This window comes from Ambystoma mexicanum, chromosome 3p, assembly GCF_040938575.1.
Source record: "Ambystoma mexicanum isolate Mex_15411 chromosome 3p, UKY_AmexF1_1, whole genome shotgun sequence".
In the NCBI taxonomy this organism is placed as follows: domain Eukaryota; kingdom Metazoa; phylum Chordata; class Amphibia; order Caudata; family Ambystomatidae; genus Ambystoma; species Ambystoma mexicanum.
Window position 1 is genome coordinate 853,509,964 of NC_090925.1, and position 21,975 is coordinate 853,531,938.

Genomic DNA, 21,975 nt, shown 5'->3' on the forward strand with positions numbered 1-21,975 from the left:
GAAAATATGGGATTAATGAACTGGGTTATTGAATGTCTCTCTCTTCTTCCCTTTCTCTTCTCCTGTAGAACCCCAAAGGTTAACGCTCTCACCTTAGGTAAGTGAACGCCTTGCTCTCCATCTGCCTCGAGGCAGGGTGCTGTAACCAGTTTCTTCACTGGATAAGGGGAGCAGGCCTCTTGACTTCAGAGGACTGCTGTCCGTCGTTTACTGCACGAACGGTAAGTTTCGAGTAATTCTAATGTCTTTAAAGTCTTTAGTAATGATGTCTCTTGTTTTGCAGGGTTCCGGCGATGGCGGATGACGGGCTGAAGTGAGTTGAAGATGGAGCAATGAATAGAAGCGCCTGGAAGCACGTAAGTAAGCGCTTGTTGCCTGCTTCACGATGCGCTCTAACTGTCTTTTTATTTTGCAGGTACAAGTTCGGAGCGGCTGCAGGGTGCCGGAATACCCACTGGGTTAGAGTGGAAAGGAGTAATGGCACGTGAGTATTAAAGTTCCACAATGTCTTTAAACGCACCTTGTTTTGTCTTTCAGATGCGGGATGCAGCGCCGAAGACCTCCGGAGCCCACGAAGAGTAGGTAAGCCTTTGTCTTTCAGATGCCGGAATGCAGCGCGAGGCGTTGGTGACAGCCGATGGACCAGGTAAGTGAAGAGCTGTCACTGAAGACCGTAATGCTAACCTGTTCTTTCTTGTCTTTATAGGTGTTGCTGAAGACTGGATTCAGGATGGTAAGCCTTTTTCCTTAGGCCCAGGATCAGATGCAGAAGACACGATGAGCGTTCTGCTGCTGAGGATGCAGAATAACGCAAAGCAAGATTCATCCATCGGGTGTGGTTTAAATAGCCTCCTGTAGTGCTTAGGTGTCTCCTTCCACGGCCACGCCTAGGTAAGAAAAGAGTTCCTGCTTTCCAGAAGAGTTCCAGTGTTCTGAATCTAGGGAGTGGCTCCTGCCCCACCCAACAGGAAAAGTAGTTCCAAACAGAAGAGGATCAGAGGCTCAACTGGCAGGCAAGTAAGCAGCATGGTCTGCTGCAGGTAAGTCCACCCAAGCATTATGAGCCCGGCGCTTCCAGCGCTGGGACTGGGCATATTTATGAGCCTGGTGCCACTGGCGCCAGGACTGGGTCCAAAAGGTCCCAATTGGGACTGGTTGGCACTCGGAACCTGGGTTATGGATCTGCTTCCAAGGGAGTTGGGAAAACCCTGACCTTTTGGAAGCAGAGATCATGACAGTACCCCCCCTCAAGGCCCCTCCCAAACCGGGCTTCTCCGGGGGTTTTGGCTTGTCAGGAAATGTTCGGTGAAATCTTTTGATTAGGCGAGGAGCGTGGACATATTCAGCAGGTTCCCAGGATCTCTCTTGGGGGCCGTAGCCTTTCCAGTCAATTAGGTAAAATAGTTTAGATTTGGAGATCTTGGAGTCCAGAATGCTTTTGACTTCAAACTCGAGTTCTCCATCAACTAGGATAGGTTTTGGAGATTTGGTTAGTCGGGTTTGAGGTTGCACGGGTTTTAATAGAGAGACGTGGAAGACCGGATGTATCTTCATGTGCGGGGGCAAGTCCAACTTGACCGCTACTGGGTTTACTATGGTAGTGTTGGAATAGGGACCAAGGTATCTTGGGTTGAATGTGCGTGGCCCTTTTAGAGGTAGATATTTGGTGGATAACCAGACTTGATCCCCTACTTGATATTGAGGGGCTTCCTTCCGATGTTGATCTGCTCCTTTCTTGTATTGTTCTTTAGCCCTTTGAAGGTGAGAAACAGCTTCCTTAAAGGCTTGGGTGATTGTAGAATGCAGGTAGTCTACTGCTGGTGTTTCAAGATCTTGGAGGGGATCCAACTCCGAGGTTCGAGGGTGACTGCCGTACAAAAGAAAAAACGGGGTTTTCCCAGTTCCCGAATGGACAGAGTTATTGTAGGCATATTCGGCTATCCAAAGGATGTCTTTCCAAGTTTTTTCAGTTTGTTGCAGCATGCAGCGTAAATACTGTTCCAGAGTTTGATTGGTCCTCTCGGTTTGTCCGTCGGTCTGAGGGTGGTGACTGGTCGATAGTCTCACATCAATTTGAGCCGACCGACAGCAACTTCGCCAAAAATGAGAAATAAATTGACTACCTCGATCCGAAATTAGAACCGAAGGAAAACCGTGCAGTCGGACGATGTTTTCGAGAAATTCTCGGGCCAGAGTTGCTGCTGTTGGCAAGCCTTTGAGCGGAATGAAATGCGCCATCTTGGAGAATAAGTCCACGATTACTAGAATCGTATTGTATCCGGAGCATGGAGGTAGATCGGTGATGAAGTCCATAGAAAGCGTATGCCAAGGGCGAGGTGGGATGTCAATAGGGCGTAAGAGGCCTGCTGGTCTTTCCTTTTGACTCTTGTTTTGGGCGCATACTCCACAGGACATTATAAAGTCTCTGATATCTTTTTTCCAAGACGGCCACCAGAAGTAGCGCTTGATCTTTTCTGAGGTCTTGGCCATACCGGGATGTCCTTCCATTAAAGAATCGTGATAACAAGAGATTACTTTTTTCTGTAAATCTGTGCTGGGTAGGTATAATCGTTCTTGGAAATACAATAAGTTGTCCTTTACTGCAAAGTCCTTTCCCTGCAGATGCCAATTCTGTATGTCTGCTGGAGTTACAAGTTGCCTGGCTTTATCCTTAACTTCCTCTATGGATTCTGTGGTGATTACACCCAGAATTCTTTGTTCGGGTATGATTGGTACAGGTTTAGGGTTGATCAAGTGTTCTTCCACTCCCATCCGAGAAAGGGCATCAGCTTTACCGTTTTTTGTACCAGGTCGATAGGTAATTATGAAGTCAAACTCGGCAAAGAATAATGCCCAACGGAGTTGTCTAGAGGATTGGGCTTTTGCGGTTTTCAAATATTGCAGGTTTCGGTGATCCGTAATCACAGTAACGGTGTGTCGGGCCCCCAGCAGATAATGCCGCCAAGCCTTAAAGGCAGACTTGATAGCCAGAAGCTCCTTGTCAGTAATCGTGTAATTGATTTCAGGAGGTGAGAATTTGCGGGACCAAAATGCCACGGGATGCAACTGATTGGTTACCGGGTCCTTTTGTGATAGAACTGCCCCCATGGCAAGGCTTGAAGCATCAGTTTCCACGATGTAGGGGAGTTCGGGGCGAGGGTGTTTTAAGATTGGTGCAGAGATAGATTTAGTCTTCAAATCCTGGAAAGCTTGTTCTGCCTCGGTAGATCATTCAAAACGTTTGTTTTTCTTTAACAAGGCAGTGATGGGCTGGACTATTCGAGAGAATTCGGGAATAAACCTGCGGTAAAAGTTAGCGAAGCCTAACATGCTTTGCACACCTTTTACGGAGGATGGTGATGGCCATTTGAGAACTGCATCGACCTTCTTTGAATCCATACGCACTCCGCCAGGTGATAATATGAATCCCAAGAATTCAACTTCAGTCACGTTGAAAACACATTTTTCCAACTTAGCGAAAAGTTTGTGTTGACGCAATCTTTCGAGGACCATTTTCACGTGTTTCCGATGTTCAGATTCCGATGAAGAATAAACGAGGATGTCGTCAATGTAAACAACAACACACACATCTATGAGCTCTCTGAGGACATCGTTCATAAAATATTGAAAGGCGGCCGGGGCATTGCAAAGTCCGAAGGGCATGACCTGATATTCAAATAGCCCATACTTGGTGCGGAAGGCCGTCTTCCATTCATCGCCCTCTTTTACTCGTACCAAGTGGTAAGCTCCTCTAAGATCCAGCTTTGTATATATGCAAGCTTTTCTGACTTGGTCCAGGAGTTCAGGGATCAAAGGTAACGGATATCTATTCTTAACGGTGATCTGGTTCAGGGAGCGATAATCTATACAAGTTCTAAGGTCTCCTTCCTTTTTTGGAACGAAGAACAAAGCTGAAGAAGCAGGGGACTTGGAAGGACGAATAAACCCATTTGCCAGGTATTGATCCAGGTATTGTCGAAGGTGAAGGTTCTCAGGCTCGGTGAGGGCATAAATTCTACTACAAGCAGGAGTAGATCCAGGTATCAGGTCTATCTGGCAGTCATAAGACCTATGAGGAGGTAGAGAGTTAGCCTGATCCTTCCGGAAAACATCTTGGTATTCTAGGTATTCGGGAGGTAACTGGGGAGTCCCTGAAGAAATTGCTGCCAGTGCAACACCAGGTGGAGGGTGACAAGTAGAGACACATTCTGGAAACTGGACCGTTCTTGCTCGCCAATCGATCAGAGGATTGTGTTTCTCTAACCAAGGTATTCCTAGAATAATCTGAAACTGAGGGGCCTTGATCACATCGAACACCATCTTCTCATGGTGTTCATCTTGACTTACTAGCGTCACTTCTTGAGTGGTATGCGTTACTGGCCCGGAGGCTATCTCCGTACCATCCACCGTAGTAATGACGTCCTTTACAGCCTTGGGACAAAGAGTTAGATTCATCCTCAAAACCATTTCATGATCCACATAATTGCCGATGGCACCGCTGTCGACGTAAGCTTCAATTGCATGAAATCGATCCGGATTATCAGGGCTAATGCTCCGGATTATCAGGGCTAATGAGGACCATAGGTATCACGAAATGCGAGGTCACGGAACTGGTTTTCACGCTCGGCAAGAGGACCTCTATTCTTGTCGGGCGAGGTCGTTTCCCTGCTCAGAGTTTGTAACTTTGGTAACTGCAGCTCCTACTGGCTTCTTGGCAGGTTTCACCGGATAGTCTCGAAGAAAGTGCCCTGAGTTTCTGCAATAGAGGCATAATTGCAACTGTTTTCTCCTTTCCCGCTCCTTTTGTGTTAGAGGACCTTTCAGACCCCCTATTTGCATGGGTTCCCCGGAGTCTACTCCTTTGGAAGGAGTTGGCGGTTTGGAAAATACTCGAGCATTAAACTTGGAATGATCGGCCTTCCTGTTCTGCAGTCTGTGATCTATTTGAACGACTAAGTCTACATAGTCCGAACAATCTTGTGGGGGATTCACTACTTGGGCTAACACATCTTTGAGCTCTCCACGTAGACCTCTATAAAACAGCGTAATCCTTTTGTCCTCAGGCCATTGAGTTTCCACTATCAGTCTGTTGAAAGACGCAATATAAGCCAAAAGGTCTTGATTACCTTGTCGCAACGAAAGAAGCTCATTGTCCAAGGCCTGCCCCTGTGAATGTCTTGTGAACAGTTTTTCCATACTGAGCTGAAAAGCTTGAAAATCATGGAGGACCGGATCTTCTTGATTTACTAGAGGGATCGACCAGTCTGCCGCATTGCCACTAAGGTACGAAAGCACGAAAGCTACTTTAGCTTGATCAGTTGGAAAGGCTGCTGGCCGGCATAAGAAATGCAACCGGCACTGATTGATAAATACTGCAAACCTCTTTGGGTCACCAGAAAATCGTTCGGGCGGAGCCAGAGGTACATTCCCAGGTAGGTTGATCTGCACTGGATTCATAGAGGATGTAGAAGGAAGATTTCCCCCAGATGCGGGTAACGGGGTCTGTCCGGCTTGTGACTGTAGCAATTGTCTAGCGAGATCATCTGTTCGCTCCTTGGAAATAATCAGTTCCCTTCTTAGAGCGTTTGTTTCCTGACGGGCTGCATGCACTTCTGCCCTTAGTTCCCCAAGTAACTGGGCTAGCTGGTCGGTACCCGAGGTTTCCATAGCGCCTGGTCGGGAGTTTTGTGGTAGGCTTTGCGTTCTGTAACGCTCACCTGATTCCCGTAGAGGCGCCGGTCTTGACTGGGCGTATACCGTATCTTCAAAGGTGATGTGTAACACACGGCTGGCTCTTTGGGCTGGACCTCTGTGCACTGTATGTCTGACTCGAAGGGTAAGATGTCTGCAGATAGAAAATATGGGATTAATGAACTGGGTTATTCAATGTCTCTCTCTTCTTCCCTTTCTCTTCTCCTGTAGAACCCCAAAGGTTAACGCTCTCACCTTAGGTAAGTGAACGCCGTGCTCTCCATCTGCCTCGAGGCAGGGTGCTGTAACCAGTTTCTTCACTGGATAAGGGGAGCAGGCCTCTTGACTTCAGAGGACTGCTGTCCGTCATTTACTGCACGAACGGTAAGTTTCGAGTAATTCTAATGTCTTTAAAGTCTTTAGTAATGATGTCTCTTGTTTTGCAGGGTTCCGGCGATGGCGGATGATGGGCTGAAATGAGTTGAAGATGGAGCAATGAATAGAAGCGCCTGGAAGCACGTAAGTAAGCGCTTGTTGCCTGCTTCACGATGCGCTCTAACTGTCTTTTTATTTTGCAGGTACAAGTTCGGAGCGGCTGCAGGGTGCCGGAATACCCACTGGGTTAGAGTGGAAAGGAGTAATGGCACGTGAGTATTAAAGTTCCCCAATGTCTTTAAACGCACCTTGATTTGTCTTTCAGATGCGGGATGCAGCGCTGAAGACCTCCGGAGCGCACGAAGAGTAGGTAAGCCTTTGTCTTTGAGATGCCGGAATGCAGCGCGAGGCGTTGGTGACAGCCGATGGACCAGGTAAGTGAAAAGCTGTCACTGAAGACCGTAATGCTAACCTGTTCTTTCTTGTCTTTATAGGTGTTGCTGAAGACTGGATTCAGGATGGTAAGCCTTTTTCCTTAGGCCCAGGATCAGATGCAGAAGACACGATGAGCGTTCTGCTGCTGAGGATGCAGAATAACGCAAAGCAAGATTCATCCATCGGGTGTGGTTTAAATAGCCTCCTGTAGTGCTTATGTGTCTCCTTCCACGGCCACGCCTAGGTAAGAAAAGAGTTCCTGCTTTCCAGAAGAGTTCCAGTGTTCTGAATCTAGGGAGTGGCTCCAGCCCCACCCAACAGGAAAAGTAGTTCCAAACAGAAGAGGATCAGAGGCTCAACTGGCAGGCAAGTAAGCAGCATGGTCTGCTGCAGGTAAGTCCACCCAAGCATTATGAGCCCGGCGCTTCCAGCGCTGGGACTGGGCATATTTATGAGCCTGGTGCCACTGGCGCCAGGACTGGGTCCAAAAGGTCCCAATTGGGACTGGTTGGCACTCGGAACCTGGGTTATGGATCTGCTTCCAAGGGAGTTGGGAAAACCCTGACCTTTTGGAAGCAGAGATCATGACAATTTGGCATCGTGGATTTACAATTTGAGGCAACTTCTTTGATTGCTTTATGTGTTTAAGTGTGGGCACAGTATGGCATGCTCGTCAGAGTCACATAAATAAAACAGTCCAGTGTGCTCTTGTATGGACAGTGGGCACATCAGTCGTGGGTGGCGGTGCCGGTAGCGAGCATGGAGGTAGCCATGCACGTAATAAGGCCAACTGTGTAAAAACAATGGCTTATAAAGTGAGCCATCACCTATAAATTATGCCACTTGAAAGGGTGTCAACACAAAGAATGAGGGGCACTGGGTGTGACTCCAAAACATCTCACACGCTGTGTTTGGAATATGCATTCCTTTGTTTGCATATTCCGAACGCATCGCGTGTCATACAGGTCAACAGAGATCAGCCAGCCGCACATTGCAGAGCAGTGCTCACTGGGACAGCATGCTGCTTAATCTGTCGTTCAGCAGCTTTTCAGGTTGTGGCTACGCGCCCCCCTGGGTATCCAACTGTTACTGCTTTCCGATTTAGTTTACATTTTTCTACAACAAAACTCATGTGTTCTGTACTAATCGTTCGTAAACAGAAAACATTCTTGCAAAGAACCACAAACACAGGACATCAAATTTGTCTGTCCATATATCTCTATATTCATTAACAAAAATCATTACTAGCGTGAACAATAACTCCATTACTAAGTCATAAAGCACCCAAATGTCAATTTACCTGAACAGAAAATGTAAATATTTACCAGCCCATGCTGATTCAGAACGTCTTGTGATTCTCGGCCCATGGATCCAAATACATTCTATATGGCTCTAGATGGTATTCATGCTTCTGTGAAAAACCAACACCTATATCTAAACAAGCATTGGCAATGCCAACAGTATGGGCTGTTGTGAGCATCTAATAGAAGTGCCTGCAAAATGCCTAATACTTTATACACATGGTCAATCAATGGGTGGGCAAATAACCCAAGACCTAGAAGCATTGCATCGTCTCCAGCATATGGTACTCACACAATCTGAAGAGATGCAACAAAATGCACCGAAAGGGAAACACCCACAACTTCAAGTAATCATTTCTGGTTGACTGCAAGATAAGCTAGTGATCAAAAGAACGTTTGCCACTGCACCTGCAAGAGAAACATAGGTTTCTGCGCTGCACAACAAAAAAGAAAAGAAATATCTCAAAACTTGATTGTCCCAATTCTGGTCAATCACAGATGTATGAGATCCTGATTCCACCTCAATGGGATTCTATCATGTGACCTATAGTTTGCATTCTGTGTTCAGTCAGCAGCATTCGCTCGACCCAGCCATCTATCCCAGCTAGCAAAGCTAACATTTTTCACTCGCCTCTTACCTGCCTCTGTCCCTCACTTCCTCTGCCTCCACTCTAGCACTTCACCCATCATGGTCACATCTTAAGCACAGCTGGCCGTACTGCCTGCACTTTAAAATGTCCAATGTTGATTGTCCATTGTCTATGTCCACATGGAGAGATAGTGTGGGGGCATTTCTGTCCTGGTGTTAAGTGGATTGGACATGAGCCTAAAAGGCTGGCAAGGATCCAGATTAGCCAGTGATGCCTGCTCACCGGAACAAAAGCAACACTGAGATCCTGAGTGTTCTCCTGCCAAGGAGAAAACAAGATGCATGTAGCGTCTGCTTTAAGAATGACCTTCCAAGAAAGCGCTTCACCACAGACCACTGCTGCACAAGCAAGCCAATAAGATGGGGGTGAAGAGGCATTGGGGGACGTGCAAGTGTCACCACAGTTTGTTAGTGCAGGTAACTGGCATAAAGCCGAGCTTCATCACCGAATGGCCAAGTAACCACCTTTGGTTGACCTGGAAATACTTTCCAGGAGCTGAACCCGCACACCTACTGGCATTCTGTTCTACTGTCCCGTGGAGGGTATTGGAGGAGAGTTCAAGTCTCCTGTGTCTTCAGCTGAAGACACAACAAGCGTTCAACCTCATGTCTCTGTCAGGTTGTCAGAGTCACGCGGAAGGGGGTGGGGGTGGAACACATCTTGCTCACCGGTTGGCGAGGGGGAAGAAGAACATTTAAGCTATATTATGTTTCAATCAAGGAGGTAGCTAATCAATTATCCACAAAATCAAGTGTAACTTGCAAACATGTCCTGGGGGCTGCCCTGCCTGCAATGCTCACCAGCCACCTTGCTAAGAAAAAGGAAGCCACCCAGCAGGTCAACATTGCCCAAAACCAAAAGAAATGCTTGCTTACCATTTCTCAAGCAGGTGTAATGTTTAAATGACAGTTCCCAAGTGGTAAGAAGGCACTTCGACAAGCAGTTAATTTATTCTGGAAGCATTACAAAAAATTGAAATCAGGCCCATAATGTTTACTAACAGATAGCATTACCACAGTTTTGTTTCTGTGTGTCTTTATGACTTGACTGAAAAGCTGCATAACGGATAGAAGAATTGTTTAGGCTGACATCATTTTGCATTCATATACGTGTATTCTTCAGTTGCAAACAGGGAAAACAAAGTTACTGTCATACTATTTTTGGTTCACATAAGTATTTATATATCTGTCATTTCAGTTTACAATGTGATTTGTAACTCCTGCAAACATGAGCACTGTTTTGTGTTTTTGCAGAATTTTACTCGTACTTCAGATTTCTAGATCCCTGCTGTCAGCAACGCATTGCATGCCGGCAGCAGGGTGCTAGAAATCCTGAATGAGAGCACACACAGAAAAGTGCTCATGTCGGAGATCCTCTCTGATGTGAGCACTATGGGGTTTCATGAATTACTGCAAGTTTCTTATTTGAACAATTTACAGTTGATTTAAAAGCAGCGGGGAAGGAAAACAACGGAAAGGGAATGCATTAAAGGAAAAAATAGAGGTAGAGTGAGCCAGACAATTTATGTGTGAAGCTGAGCACACCCAGTCGGATTGCAGGACCATGCGCGGCAAGCATCTGCCTGACCCTCTCAGCCAGCAGAGGCAATCATTGAACTAGTAAAGGTTTGAGCATTACATGACATGGATCACAACATTGCCGGTTTTGTGTTGTAAGACATTGCTACATATTAAAACGGATTAAAAAAGCACAAGCAACAGCTTTAGCTATATTAAGAAAAACAAGGAGATGTAACGCAGAAAATTACTTTAGCTATTTTAAAAAAGATTATACTTAAATGATTCAGTGTATGATGTGATAGGTTATTTATAACGTGCTTAATACCCAGAGGTTTCTAAGCGTGGACCCGGAAATTGAACCTGTGTTGCTCCATGTTGTCCTGCTTCCAAGGCAAGCACTTTGCCACTGAGCTATCCTCCCAGGACTCTGGGCCTCATTACAACTCACCCGGTATGGAAACAACGGTGGCAGTAAACCCGCCGCCACCGTTGTTTCCATACCGGGTGATCACGACTCCTGCAGGCACCGGAAGATGGTGCCGGTGTTTCCATTATCCCCATTCCCATTGAGTCCTATAGGACTCAATGGGAATGGGGATTTGCACCATTCCGCCTCCGGAATTCCCGGGCCACCAGGGTTGTAATGCCCCGGTAATTCCAGGAATCACGGAGGCGGAATGGTAATACGAGTCCGGCGGTAACCAGGCGGTTTTACCGCCTCGGTTACCGCCAGACTCGTAATGAGGCCCAATGTATCATTTAATTTGGAAGATGAATGGTATTTTTCCTATTCCAAAATGCCCACTAGTTTCGGCTCGTTTCCAGAGAGCTTCCTTAAAGAGAGTCATTAAAGGTGGCTGCTTCCATGGAAGAACTCAAAGAGCACAAATGGTTCCGAGATGGGCAGGAATGGGTGAGATTAGCCCTAGGGATTAACATGGCTAGGGGCAGGGAATGGGAGGGATTCAATAACCTAACAACTATGTATGCCTCCTCAAATGTCATCTCTATTGGAAAAGCATTAAAAACCCTCATTCAAAGCCCATATTTGAAGCTCCTATGGGAAAGCTCTTATTTTAATGACAATAGTCTCAGCTGAAAGGTAGCGCTTTCAGCGCCACCTAGTAGCCCAAACTAAAAATGACATTTCCCAGGGTATATCTTTATATTCAAGACAGTACCTATCTCAAAGGGAATCTATCCCAATTACCTTATTACCATCAAGCGTCCAATAACACAAGACCAGTGTTTGCTCCGCCGGCATTGTAGCCAGCGTCCTCATCTTGTAAAGCAAGATGGCAACCGTTAAATATGTTACGCTATGTCATAATACGTACTGACATTGTAACATAGCATGAAAGCATGATTGTCGTTGCACCGCCGAGTATCTCCGATTATCTCCATAATGTGTGTGAGTGCTTTTAAATGAGATTGGAGCAACACGGTCACCTGGATAATCAATAATACTAAGAACAGACTGATAATGTTGAAACAATTCTTAATACAATATTGCAATACGAGCCTATACTAGCATTTGCTTGTGAATTTAGGAGACCCCATACTAAGTCACATTGTGCTAATCCACACTCTCATTGAGGCCACTTATGTGACTTTTTGTAAGAAAAATTAATCTTTGCTCCAGATTAAGTTGGTTTCTCTTTAAAATCTCCTTATCGTCACCTTTAATATTCCTTAGAATTACCCATTGTATATCCATCTATGTATGCAAATAGGTAATGTAATGCATCACCAATGGTGCCTGTTCAATATGATTTTTAATGCGACAGCGATGCTCTTTGAGCCTTGTTTTGCATTTCCTATTGGTTTTACCAATATAATGTAAACCACAGGGGCAAGTGATCATATATACAAAGTAAGTACTGTTGCAATGTGTATGATCTAACATTATCCAGTTCCTTTGTAAACCTATATGAAAAGATGCAGTTTTTATAGTCTTATTGCACATTATGCATGATCAACAGGGAAAATGTCCATTCACCGGGGCTAAACCCCACAGAGCTGTTAACCTTGTGGCAGAAGATGGTTTATCCGTAATGTTATCTTTCATCACGATACTTTAGGTATATTAGTGCTCTTTTTGAAAGCCACAATCGGAGGTTGCATATCCATGGGAAAACACTCTCACCAATCCTTCAAAATAATTGATTCGATTTTATAAGAAAGGTTTGTGAACGTATTAACAAAAATCAACTTATCTTTGGTTCGTCTGGGTTTATTTTCCAAACAACCTTCTCTGTTGTTGTTGTTATAAGCCTGTTTGGATGATCTGTTCATCCACTTGAAAGGATATCCTCTGCTACTCAATTTCACAGCCAATCTGTTTGCTTCAACCTCAAAAGATGTGCGTGTGCTACTGTTCCTTTTTAACTGTAGGAACTGTCCAAATGGAAGATTGTTCTAAATGTGTTTGGCATGATGGCTGGCATAGTGCAAGAGAGCATTCTTATCTGTTCTCCTATTATATGGTTTTACAAGTAATATTGCATCTTGATGGTAAATGGTAATGTCCAAATAATGTACTTCAACATTACTCATGTTTTTGATGAAATTCAAAAAACGATTTTGCACAGTTAGCCATTGTACAATGTCATTGGCTAAATGCAATGGTCTCTTCCATATGACCAAAATGTCATCAATGTTTTGTAATCAATTCCTAATGTGTTCTTTGAAAGGATTACTGTCAGAATATATTACTGTTTCTTCAAACATATTAACGTACAGATTTACTGAATTGGGTGCCATGGCCGAACCCATAGCAGTACCTTTTGTTTGAAGGTAAAATTGACCTTGATATTGAAAGGAATTCTTTGTAATCTCCAATTCTGCACACCGCAGAATGAAGGCATTAGTGACAGGATGATCATCTGATCGTCAGGATGATGTTTTTTCTATCATCTCTAGTGTTGCCCTTCATGGGATACAAGTTTATATGATTCACTGGCTAAACACATCAAAATATCAGAAGATGCATCAAAACTCTGATCCTCAATCAAATGCATGGCACTTATAGTATCTTGAATATAAGACTTCATTTTCAAAACAAACGGATTCAAATATATGTCTACAAATTTAGACAATGGTTCAATTATTGAGTGAACACCTGAGACTATTGATCTCCCTGAAGGTTTCATTAAGCTCTTGTGGATTTTAGGGATGTAAAAAACTGGTACTCAACCCCTCTCCAGAAGCACCAGCATGCTAGACCCGCATTGCGCAAGTGTGTGAAGGTCATCCACAAAGGGGGACGAGGGGATATGAATTAGCAAAGAAAACTATCCAGTCAGCTATTGTTCATGCACAGCCTCCATTGTCATACAGTTAGGAACAGAGAGTCCACCCAGGGAGCAGGGTTGGGGTGTGGTAGTCAGAGGTCCCCCCAAGAGGAGGGACTAGCCAGCCCAAAATCACATATCGAACTGGGAACCATCCCCATTCCAGCTGACGCACCTCAGTCCTCTTTTAGCAGAGAGAGGCTGCGAGGTGGGTCTAAAGCCCTATAAAGACCAAGGGCTCAGTCTGAGAGTGGAAATCATTTGAGTAGGAGCTGGAGTTAAAAGACAGAAGGCGAGAGCTGTTTGGGAACAGGCTGGAGGAGAGGCTATGAGGTGAGGGGAGCAGAGCCTGGGAGGCTGCGAGACCAAACTAAGTAGCCCAGAGAACTGGGGCTGCTGGTAAGGAATGAAGTATTGGTGGCCAAAGTTAGAAAATGTGACCTGAGAAAGTGTGGTACCCATAGGGGTGAAGATGGTGCAAGCAATAGATTTTGGGTTGTAGAAGATCATTGAGGAGAGGGGTGGTGACGAGAGGAGAAGTCGGTCCAAGAAATAGCTGTGAATTGGAGAAGATATTTGAGGGGGTGGCACCCAGAGGATTGAAGAAGGTGTGAGGGGCAGTAATGAGCTGGAGAAGATTAATGAGGAGAGGGGTGAAGTATGAGCAAGAGACAGCAGTGAGGTACAAAAGGGCATTGCAAAGCTGTTTGGTGCGTACAGAGCCAAGGACGGTTGAAGAGATGGGAAAGGCCTGGAGGACATTGATTGTGAAGATGGTGCCCACAGGGGCGAAGAAGCTGGAAGAGATAGTGAGTACTTTGAGATTGAGGACTGGAAAAAAGAAGGCGTCCAAAGGTGTTAAGAAAGTTAGGAAAAGTGGAAAGAGAGGAAAGGATAACACACTGAAATGTGGCAACAACAGTAGAACATGGAGTTGGTAAAGGAGCTGATGAAGGAAGCGGAGAAGTTGAGATCAGGACAATGATCACGAGAACAGTAGAAGAATTTGGTCCATATATTTTAGGCCAAGAGCTAATAGTGGGGAGTCAGGAGAAAGCTACAAGAGGAGCTGGGCCAGTTTTAGTTGAAAGAACCTGAAGATCCGAGAAATGGTGTACAAGCGTGTGTGGAGGCAGGATGTACCAGAACCACAGGATGGAAAATTAGATTAGTTGGCCACTCTCCTGTCTGACCATGACGTCTGGGTCGCCATTCAGGACTTTGTAACCTACTCCCAAAGGCCCTTATTCCCTGCACCTGAGATGCAGAGGCACTCACATAGGTAGAATGCCTCATTGTGCGGAAGCCAGAGATCCCTCAGAAAGACAACAGGCCAGTAAGAACAGGGTAAGAAAAAAGGAGAAGAAATAAAGGGGATACGTCTCCATGAAAACCAGTATTTCTGAAGACTATCCACAAACCCCAGGAGAAAGCAAATCCCAGATATTGTGAAACAAAAGACTGCTTAAAAACTCATTTGACTATAATGAACTGTAAAACCCTTGAGGAGAACCCTTCCACATTTTTAGGCTGCGGAAAGGCCAGCGTTGAACTTGTATTTTCCCTTCAATTTGAGTTAGAGTTGGCAGACTTATCTTGACATTTTGAATTGTATACGATCCACATTTTTTATTTTGCCTGGCACTGTTATAGTTCCCTGATAAACCACCTTCAACTGAGTTTGTCTGGTCCTTGATCCCAGTCACCAATGTGACATTTAGAACTGCAGAAATGTTGGCAAACCCAGCTGGTACAGAGCAAGGCCAGCAAAACGAGTAGCTGAAATAGAACAGCGGCATGGGGAACTACAAAGTAGGTGGCCCAGACAGTAAGACATCTAAGAGCGAAGTGGCAAAGTTGGTTCAGGGAACAAAGTCCATAGTCCAGCATAAACATCAACATTGCCTGGAAACTAAGTGACTCAATAAACCTGGCCCACAGAACAATAACAGAGTTGATGGGAGACCATTTGTAGCAGGGTCACAAAATACATTCCATGTTTTCAGGATATGAACACCAAATACATTTTAAGAAAGTGAAATGGGAATTCATTACATAGTCAGTAGTGATCCTGAAAACCTGGTGGTGCTGAGGCTCTGGAGGACCGCACTTGGAGAGCCCTGTCTATGTGGTCTCGCCTCAAATGATCTGTGTGCATGCAAAAGTTGACCCAATCTGGGAGGGATAAGATTCTGTGTAACGGTAAGCAATTTGGTCATTTGGAACTGTCAGTCTCGGGAGGATAGCTCAGGGGCAACGTGCTCACCTTGGAAGCAAGACTACACGGAGCAACACAGGTTCGATCCCCGGGTCCGCGCTTAGAAACCTCTGGGTACTAAGCACGTTAGAAATAACCTATCATATCATATCATATATCATTTAGTAACCTGGACTGGATTGGCTTTCTGGAAAAAAATCTACCAAGCATGATATTACAAGGGATTTTATATGCATATTTATACTATTCTCAGGGTCACTGTGGGCAGCCACACATAGAGATCTTAGGGCCATGATTCAAAACCCTAAAAAGCTATTGCATGCCTCCTTGATTTAAGGTCTACAATGTTTTCTGCATTTTTAGAGTGGTTAGAGATAGCGAGAAGTTGAATTGTCCTTATGACAATGGATTGACCTGATGAATGGTTGAACTCACTAACATTAGGAAATATTATATTAACATCTTGAGCAATCTTCTAACAATTGGTCAACAAATCCGGATAACAAAATTAAGATCAAATACATTAAGGAATAAAATTAATCATTGTACTCATGAACTTTGTATAGTAGTGTTTAGTGTGGACTGATAATCATATAATAATTGGGGTCAATATTTCTTTCACTTTGTCTTTTGATAATGTGGCTATCACCCCTCATTGGGGGGATGGACATGGCCGGTAAAGGCCCACCCACCCAAGCCTAGGCAGACATGAGCAAAGTGAGGGCCTCAGTGAGGGCTGTGGGCCGTTACTGGCCATGTATACCCCCTGACAATGGGGTAATTGCTATTCGTACCCCGGGCTCCATCTGGGGTGCAAATCGTTTTTTTTTTATGGGAGAACCGGGCTCCTCATCAATTGTGCATGCCCAATCTCCCATGAAAAAAATAACATATGGCTACCGCCATAGTAAATAGAAAAGGGACATAGTCCCTTTTCTTTTTCCATGGGGGGTGCCGAGGACAGGAGGGAGCGGCGGAACCGGAGCACAAAGCTCCGGTCCAGAAGGTAAGTGGGGAGGGAGGGTGGAGTAAGTCTTCAGGATGTCTGAGGGGCCAGGGGACGGTGGGAGCATATCAGCAGCAACAAGGAGAGACACCCTGTTGCCTCCGGACAATCAAGATGGAGCCACCTGGGGAAGGATCTGGGGGTTCCTGAAAAATGCAGGCTGTACACTGTGTGTTCTCGCCCTCATTTCCAGCCACCTGATCGGATGACCGCACTTTCCCATGTGCGCTATTTTATCTATGTTTGTTGTGTGATGACGTTGCAATGCATAACAGTCCTTTAGTACTCGTAGAGGTCTGAGAACCAGTGAAAGCCACATAACAGGGGAAGTGCTGCCTGGAGAAGGTATACAGGGGTTTTCCCAGAGCCTCTGCATGCCTCCTAAGATCAGGGATTGATGCTATGCCGTCTCCACCTCAAAAACAGGGAATTGGGGAGAGCAATGTGAGTATTCAACTATTTTCTGGTTTCCCGAAAGGGCAGTCCTTTATCCACCCACCACCCAGACTAATTGACAATGCAGCCCCAAGTTAAATGACCATCATTATGTACCCTGAAGAGATTTCAATGCTGACAGTGGAGGTTTACCACAGTGTCGACACAGAACACCAAGTCAATGAGCCAACACAAGGCTGGTTCTCTATCGCTTGTTCAACAGTGGGAGCACAACTCACCAACAGTCCTCAGAGATAGCCCGCATCCTTCCCAGACACAAACCAGCAAGAATCCAGGCCCCACCACAAAGCCAAGTATTGACATCATTGTTTAGGTCTCACTATAAAATAACTGTGCAGCCTTTTAAGACTTCGGTCACTGCTGTGCAGCATATTTAAAGGCACAGTTACGAACAGGAGCCTAGACATCAGATCCAAGGGGACTTATTTAATGGAACAAAAAACACCTGTCAAGGAGGGATGGAGAAGTAGGAAGCACCAATCAATAGTAGGAGTTCGACAGAGAAGGGGGAACAATTTAGTAGAGATAACATTGGAAAATCAGATTAATCAGCTATTCTTCAATAGGGCACTAGGCCATGCAGGGGATGTCACAGATCTGGCTAACATGCAGAAGACAATGAACGAAGGAGAGAAAAAACCTAGGCGGGAGGCTGATGAAGGAAGGAGCGAAAAAACCTAGGAGGGAGGCTGACCCTGTGAGAGAGCAGGGGAAGAAACCTGTGGAAGAAAACCAAGAGCATGCTGACTGCTATATCTGAGACACTGACATGGGCCAGATGCAGAGAAGAGAATAGGGAGCCTGCTGAGGGATATAGCTGAACCCTAGCAAAGGCAGTGCAGGAGTGCAAGCCAAGTGAATGCTAAGAACTATATCTTAGGCACTGGCAAAGACCAATGGCAGAGAAGGAGAGATAGAGAGAGCCATGTGCCCACTGAGGAATACAGCTCAGACTATGGCAAAGGCCAGACCTAGAAAAGACAAGAAGCCAAGTGCTTGCTGAGGGATATCCTTCATACACTGGCAGAGCTCAGGCTCAGGACATGTCAACAAGGCTGCTGACAAGGCTGCTGACTGCTATATTACAGAGACTAGAGCAAGACCAGACACAGGGAACCAAGGGGACCTTGGCCCAAGAAGGTACCCTTGGCTTGGGGGCCACAGCGACAGCCTGATAAAAACTATAAGCATAGGGTAAGAAATACTTGCTGATTAAAGTGTGTTAAAACGTATGCATGCTGGCCCGAAAAGACCACCCACAGCTGGCGGGTGATAATATCCAAGCCTATCAAGCACCCTAAAGCAAATGGGTGAAGTACTCCATGGTAAGCAAACACAGGAAGCAAGGCAGGTGCTATAATCTTGAGACAGAAGCCAAGAAGCATGCTAATGCTATATTTCTGAGCCTGTAAAGCCCAGAGGCATGCTGGGTGCCGTAAATGTGAAACTAAATGGGACAAATCGTATTGGGAGTTAACCCTCCTAACACATCTAGATGCAGGATCCTATACTGCTTCTAGACTGATTCACCTAGACCTTATAAGAGTAAACCTCGTCCATCTTGTTATTTGGAAAAAAATGTTGAACTTCACTAACAACTTTTGTATGTTCTGTTGATCTTTTGTCACAGTTAGAAAATCTGTCTTGTATGATTTCTAGAAGCCAATAAATAACAAACAGTAATAATCATAAGTTACACCATCTTCTTTACTCCATCCATTGGTTTCCACTTTGGCCCTTACTAGCTGTACCTTCTCTCATGACAGGTACCTGAAGCCTGATGTGGAGAAGAAGTCAAAACACAAGACAACTGTTAAGAAGAAAACCCTAAACCCCGAGTTCAATGAGGTAAAAGGGACTGAACAAAGACTGAGAGCCCTAATCTACCAAGCGTACAGCCAGACAGGATACGTTCCTCTCTGCCACTCCACACATCTCAAGACCTTCCCTTTTCTACACCTTTTAGGCCCCTCTCCACTCCTCCACATATGACACGGGAGCCGGTGATATCACGTCTATCTCCTTTATTCATATTACAACAAGTGCCCGTCCCTTCCCTCCCAAGCCCCTCCCCTTTCTCCCTCCTCCCACCTTTTCCACAGCCTTTTGGTTTGTCCGTCTTAAAGGGCGCCTGCTTCATTCTTCACTGCAACACCTCCCCTTTGATTATCAGGGGGGTTCCCAGTTTACATTTGTTCGATGAGACATAAGTTTCTCCCTGTAATCTGTTGTGGGCAGCCTGGTGATTCACGGGTCTACCCTGACTCTTCTGTGTCCGGCGGGTCCCTGGTTTCTTCTGCTTTTGGTTCTTCTTCTTCTGTTGCTGTCTCTTCCGTCGGTTCCGGCTCTTCCACGTGTAGCTTGTGAAAGAAAGAGGCATTTCGAGTTATTTCTCCGGTGTCCCCTGTCGCGGTGTCCATCAGCCCCATCACTTCAGTAGCAAGGAGTGATTCCGATCGGTATCTTGGGTCGGTTTTCTTCTGCTGTCTGTGTTTTACCAGCACGATTTCACCTACTGGGAGCTGATGTTCCTTTGCTCTCCTCTTTCTGTCCGCCCACTCCTTTGCCTTCCTTTTCTTTTCCGCGTCTCTTTCTCCAATTTCTGCGTCCTGCTCTGGCGTGTAGTCTTCTACTTGCGGAAGGCGAGTCTGCGGCTTTTATTTTATCATTAGTTCCAGGGGTGTCTGTCCCATTGTCTCATGTGGTGTGTTTTGGTAGCTTCTTAGCATTTGACAGATCACTTGGGGTAGTTATGTTTGATCGGTGGTCATCTTCTGACGGGTTCGCTTAATGGTGGCCATGAATCGTTCCACCATGCCATTGGCTTGTGGCCATAGTGGTGTGAATTTTTGATGGTGAAAACCTAGAGTGTCAAACCTATGGAAGTCTTGTCCTTGGAACTGTGGCCCATTGTCAGTCTTTATTGTGTTGGGAATCCCCCATTCACTGAATAGCTCGTCGATCTCTCCCACAACATGGTGAAATGGTGTGGACTGTACATGTTTAATGAGTGGGAAACATGAGTACTCGTCCATTGTCGGCAGGAGGTGCCCTGCTTCTTCCAGTGGGCCATAGAAATCCATGGGTACTCTTTGCCATGGTCCTTCTGATAGGGGTACCGTCTGGAGTGGACATGGGGGGCTGTTCGCCGCCGTCTTTTGGCAAGGTATGCAGTGCGCTAAGGTGTCTTCCATGATGGTGTCCATGTATGGAAACCATACTTGATTTCTCAATAATTCTTTTGTGTTTGCGACCCTCCGGTGACCTTCATGAGCTATAGTCACTAGTGCTTTTCTCAGGCTCTTGGGGCCTACTAGGCGGTTACCTCGTAGCAGTGTCCCTTGGTCAGTTGTGGCAAGTTCATTCTGTATCTTCGCCATGCTGTACAGATCCTTTTTATCCACCTCCCCATTCACAAACTGTTCCTTGTCGAGGTGTTTCCATTTGTTAGCATTGGCTAGGCGTATCACCGCTTGGATTGTGGGGTTGGCCCTGCTTTTGTCAGCAAACGTCTCCCTCGTGATGACGGGAGAGAGGGCGTTGAGTGATAAGTATGATATGTAGTCCTCTGCCTCTTTCCTCATGGCATCGTCTATCTTGCCTTCTGGAGTCTGCATAGGTAGTGCACTTGGTTGGCGCCACCCCCAGGGTTGTGGACAATCTGGTAATCATAGTCCTGTAGTCTGATGTCCCATCTTTCAATGTGTGGGGGCATTTTAGTTTTGGGGTTCTCAAACAGGGAGAATAATGCCTAGTGGTCCGTGATGAGGGTACATTTCCTGCCAATGATGAAATGATGGAACTTTTTGTATGCTCATACTGCTGTCAGTCTTTCCCTTTCTACTTGGGAGTACACTTTTTCAACGGGCGATAACGCCCTGATGACATATGCCACTATTTTGCTCTTGCTGAGTTTGTTCAGGTCCACCTGGGCAAGTATGGCCCCCAAGCCACGGGTCGTAGCTCAGCCACTCCGACGGGGGCGTTGAGGCTGACGATGGTGCTGGTTTGGTCAGTGTCAGCCATGATGCGCCGATCTGAAAAGATGTGCCCGAAGAAGCATAGGCTTTGTTTGTTAATGGTGCATTTGGGCCCATTGAGGGCGAGTCTGGCTTTGTGGAGAATGTTGCACATGGTTTTCAGTGCTGTGTCATGTTGTTCTTGGGTGATTCCAAAGACTAGGATGTCGTCGCTGTAGTTAAGGGCGTTAAGTACAGAGGATATCAGTCTGTGGATTTTCTCTTGAAATATATCTGCGGGGGACGATATCCCAAAGTTGAGCTGCTTGTAGCGGAACAGTCCTGTTGGGTCTGGAGGCAAGGTCAATGACTAGCTGGTGATACCCCTGGTTCAAGTGTAGTTTGGAAAACCGGTTGACCTGGTTGAGTATCACCAGCATGTCCTCAATTTTGGGTGCTGGGTGTCTGTCTCTCTCTGGATTGCAGTGTTTGGGATTCGCATGTCCACGCATAGGCGCAGGAGACCATCTTGCTTCATTCTACACTGCAACAACACCCTGTAAATTTGCAAAGAGATTACCATCTCTCATCCAAATCACATCTCACACATGATTTCCTGCAACACCCTTACATTTTCCCTGAGATCTCTTCATTCATAAGAATGTGTACCTCTCCTCAGAAGTTTCCTACATTTGCTAATTCCATGTGCACCTCCCTAGTAAACTCTTCCATTGGCACAGCCTCTACCTCTCGCGCAAGTCGATCTGGGCCATCCACACCAGGTGCATCTGCCACATCCCATGGAGTGCCTCATATGTCACTCCACCCTGCACATCTCCTCATTACCCCCCCTTCATCCATCCCAGTTACATCTACATCTACAACATCCTCCCAGATCGTATTGAAGGGGAATCCTTTCTTTGTTCGTTGTCAATGTCTTTTTTGTTTCCCACAGGAGTTCTTTTATGAGATAGAGCAGAACGAGCTGACTAAGCGAAGCTTGGAGATCACTGTGTGGGACTACGACCTAGGAAAATCGAATGATTTCATTGGTGCGTGAAAACAAAAACA

The 21,975-nt window shown here is 45.7% G+C and overlaps 1 protein-coding gene across 4 annotated transcripts in view; it reads left to right on the plus strand.

Annotated features, from left to right (window-relative positions):
• Positions 1-21,975, plus strand: part of DOC2A (double C2 domain alpha) — an 890,443-nt gene that overhangs the window by 855,582 nt on the left and 12,886 nt on the right. For all 4 annotated transcript variants that reach the window (XM_069651975.1, XM_069651972.1, XM_069651973.1 and 1 more), the window contains exons 9-10: positions 18,712-18,793; positions 21,860-21,956. In XM_069651975.1, the coding sequence (XP_069508076.1) occupies positions 18,712-18,793; positions 21,860-21,956 (179 nt within the window). The remainder of the gene's footprint in view (positions 1-18,711; positions 18,794-21,859; positions 21,957-21,975) is intronic.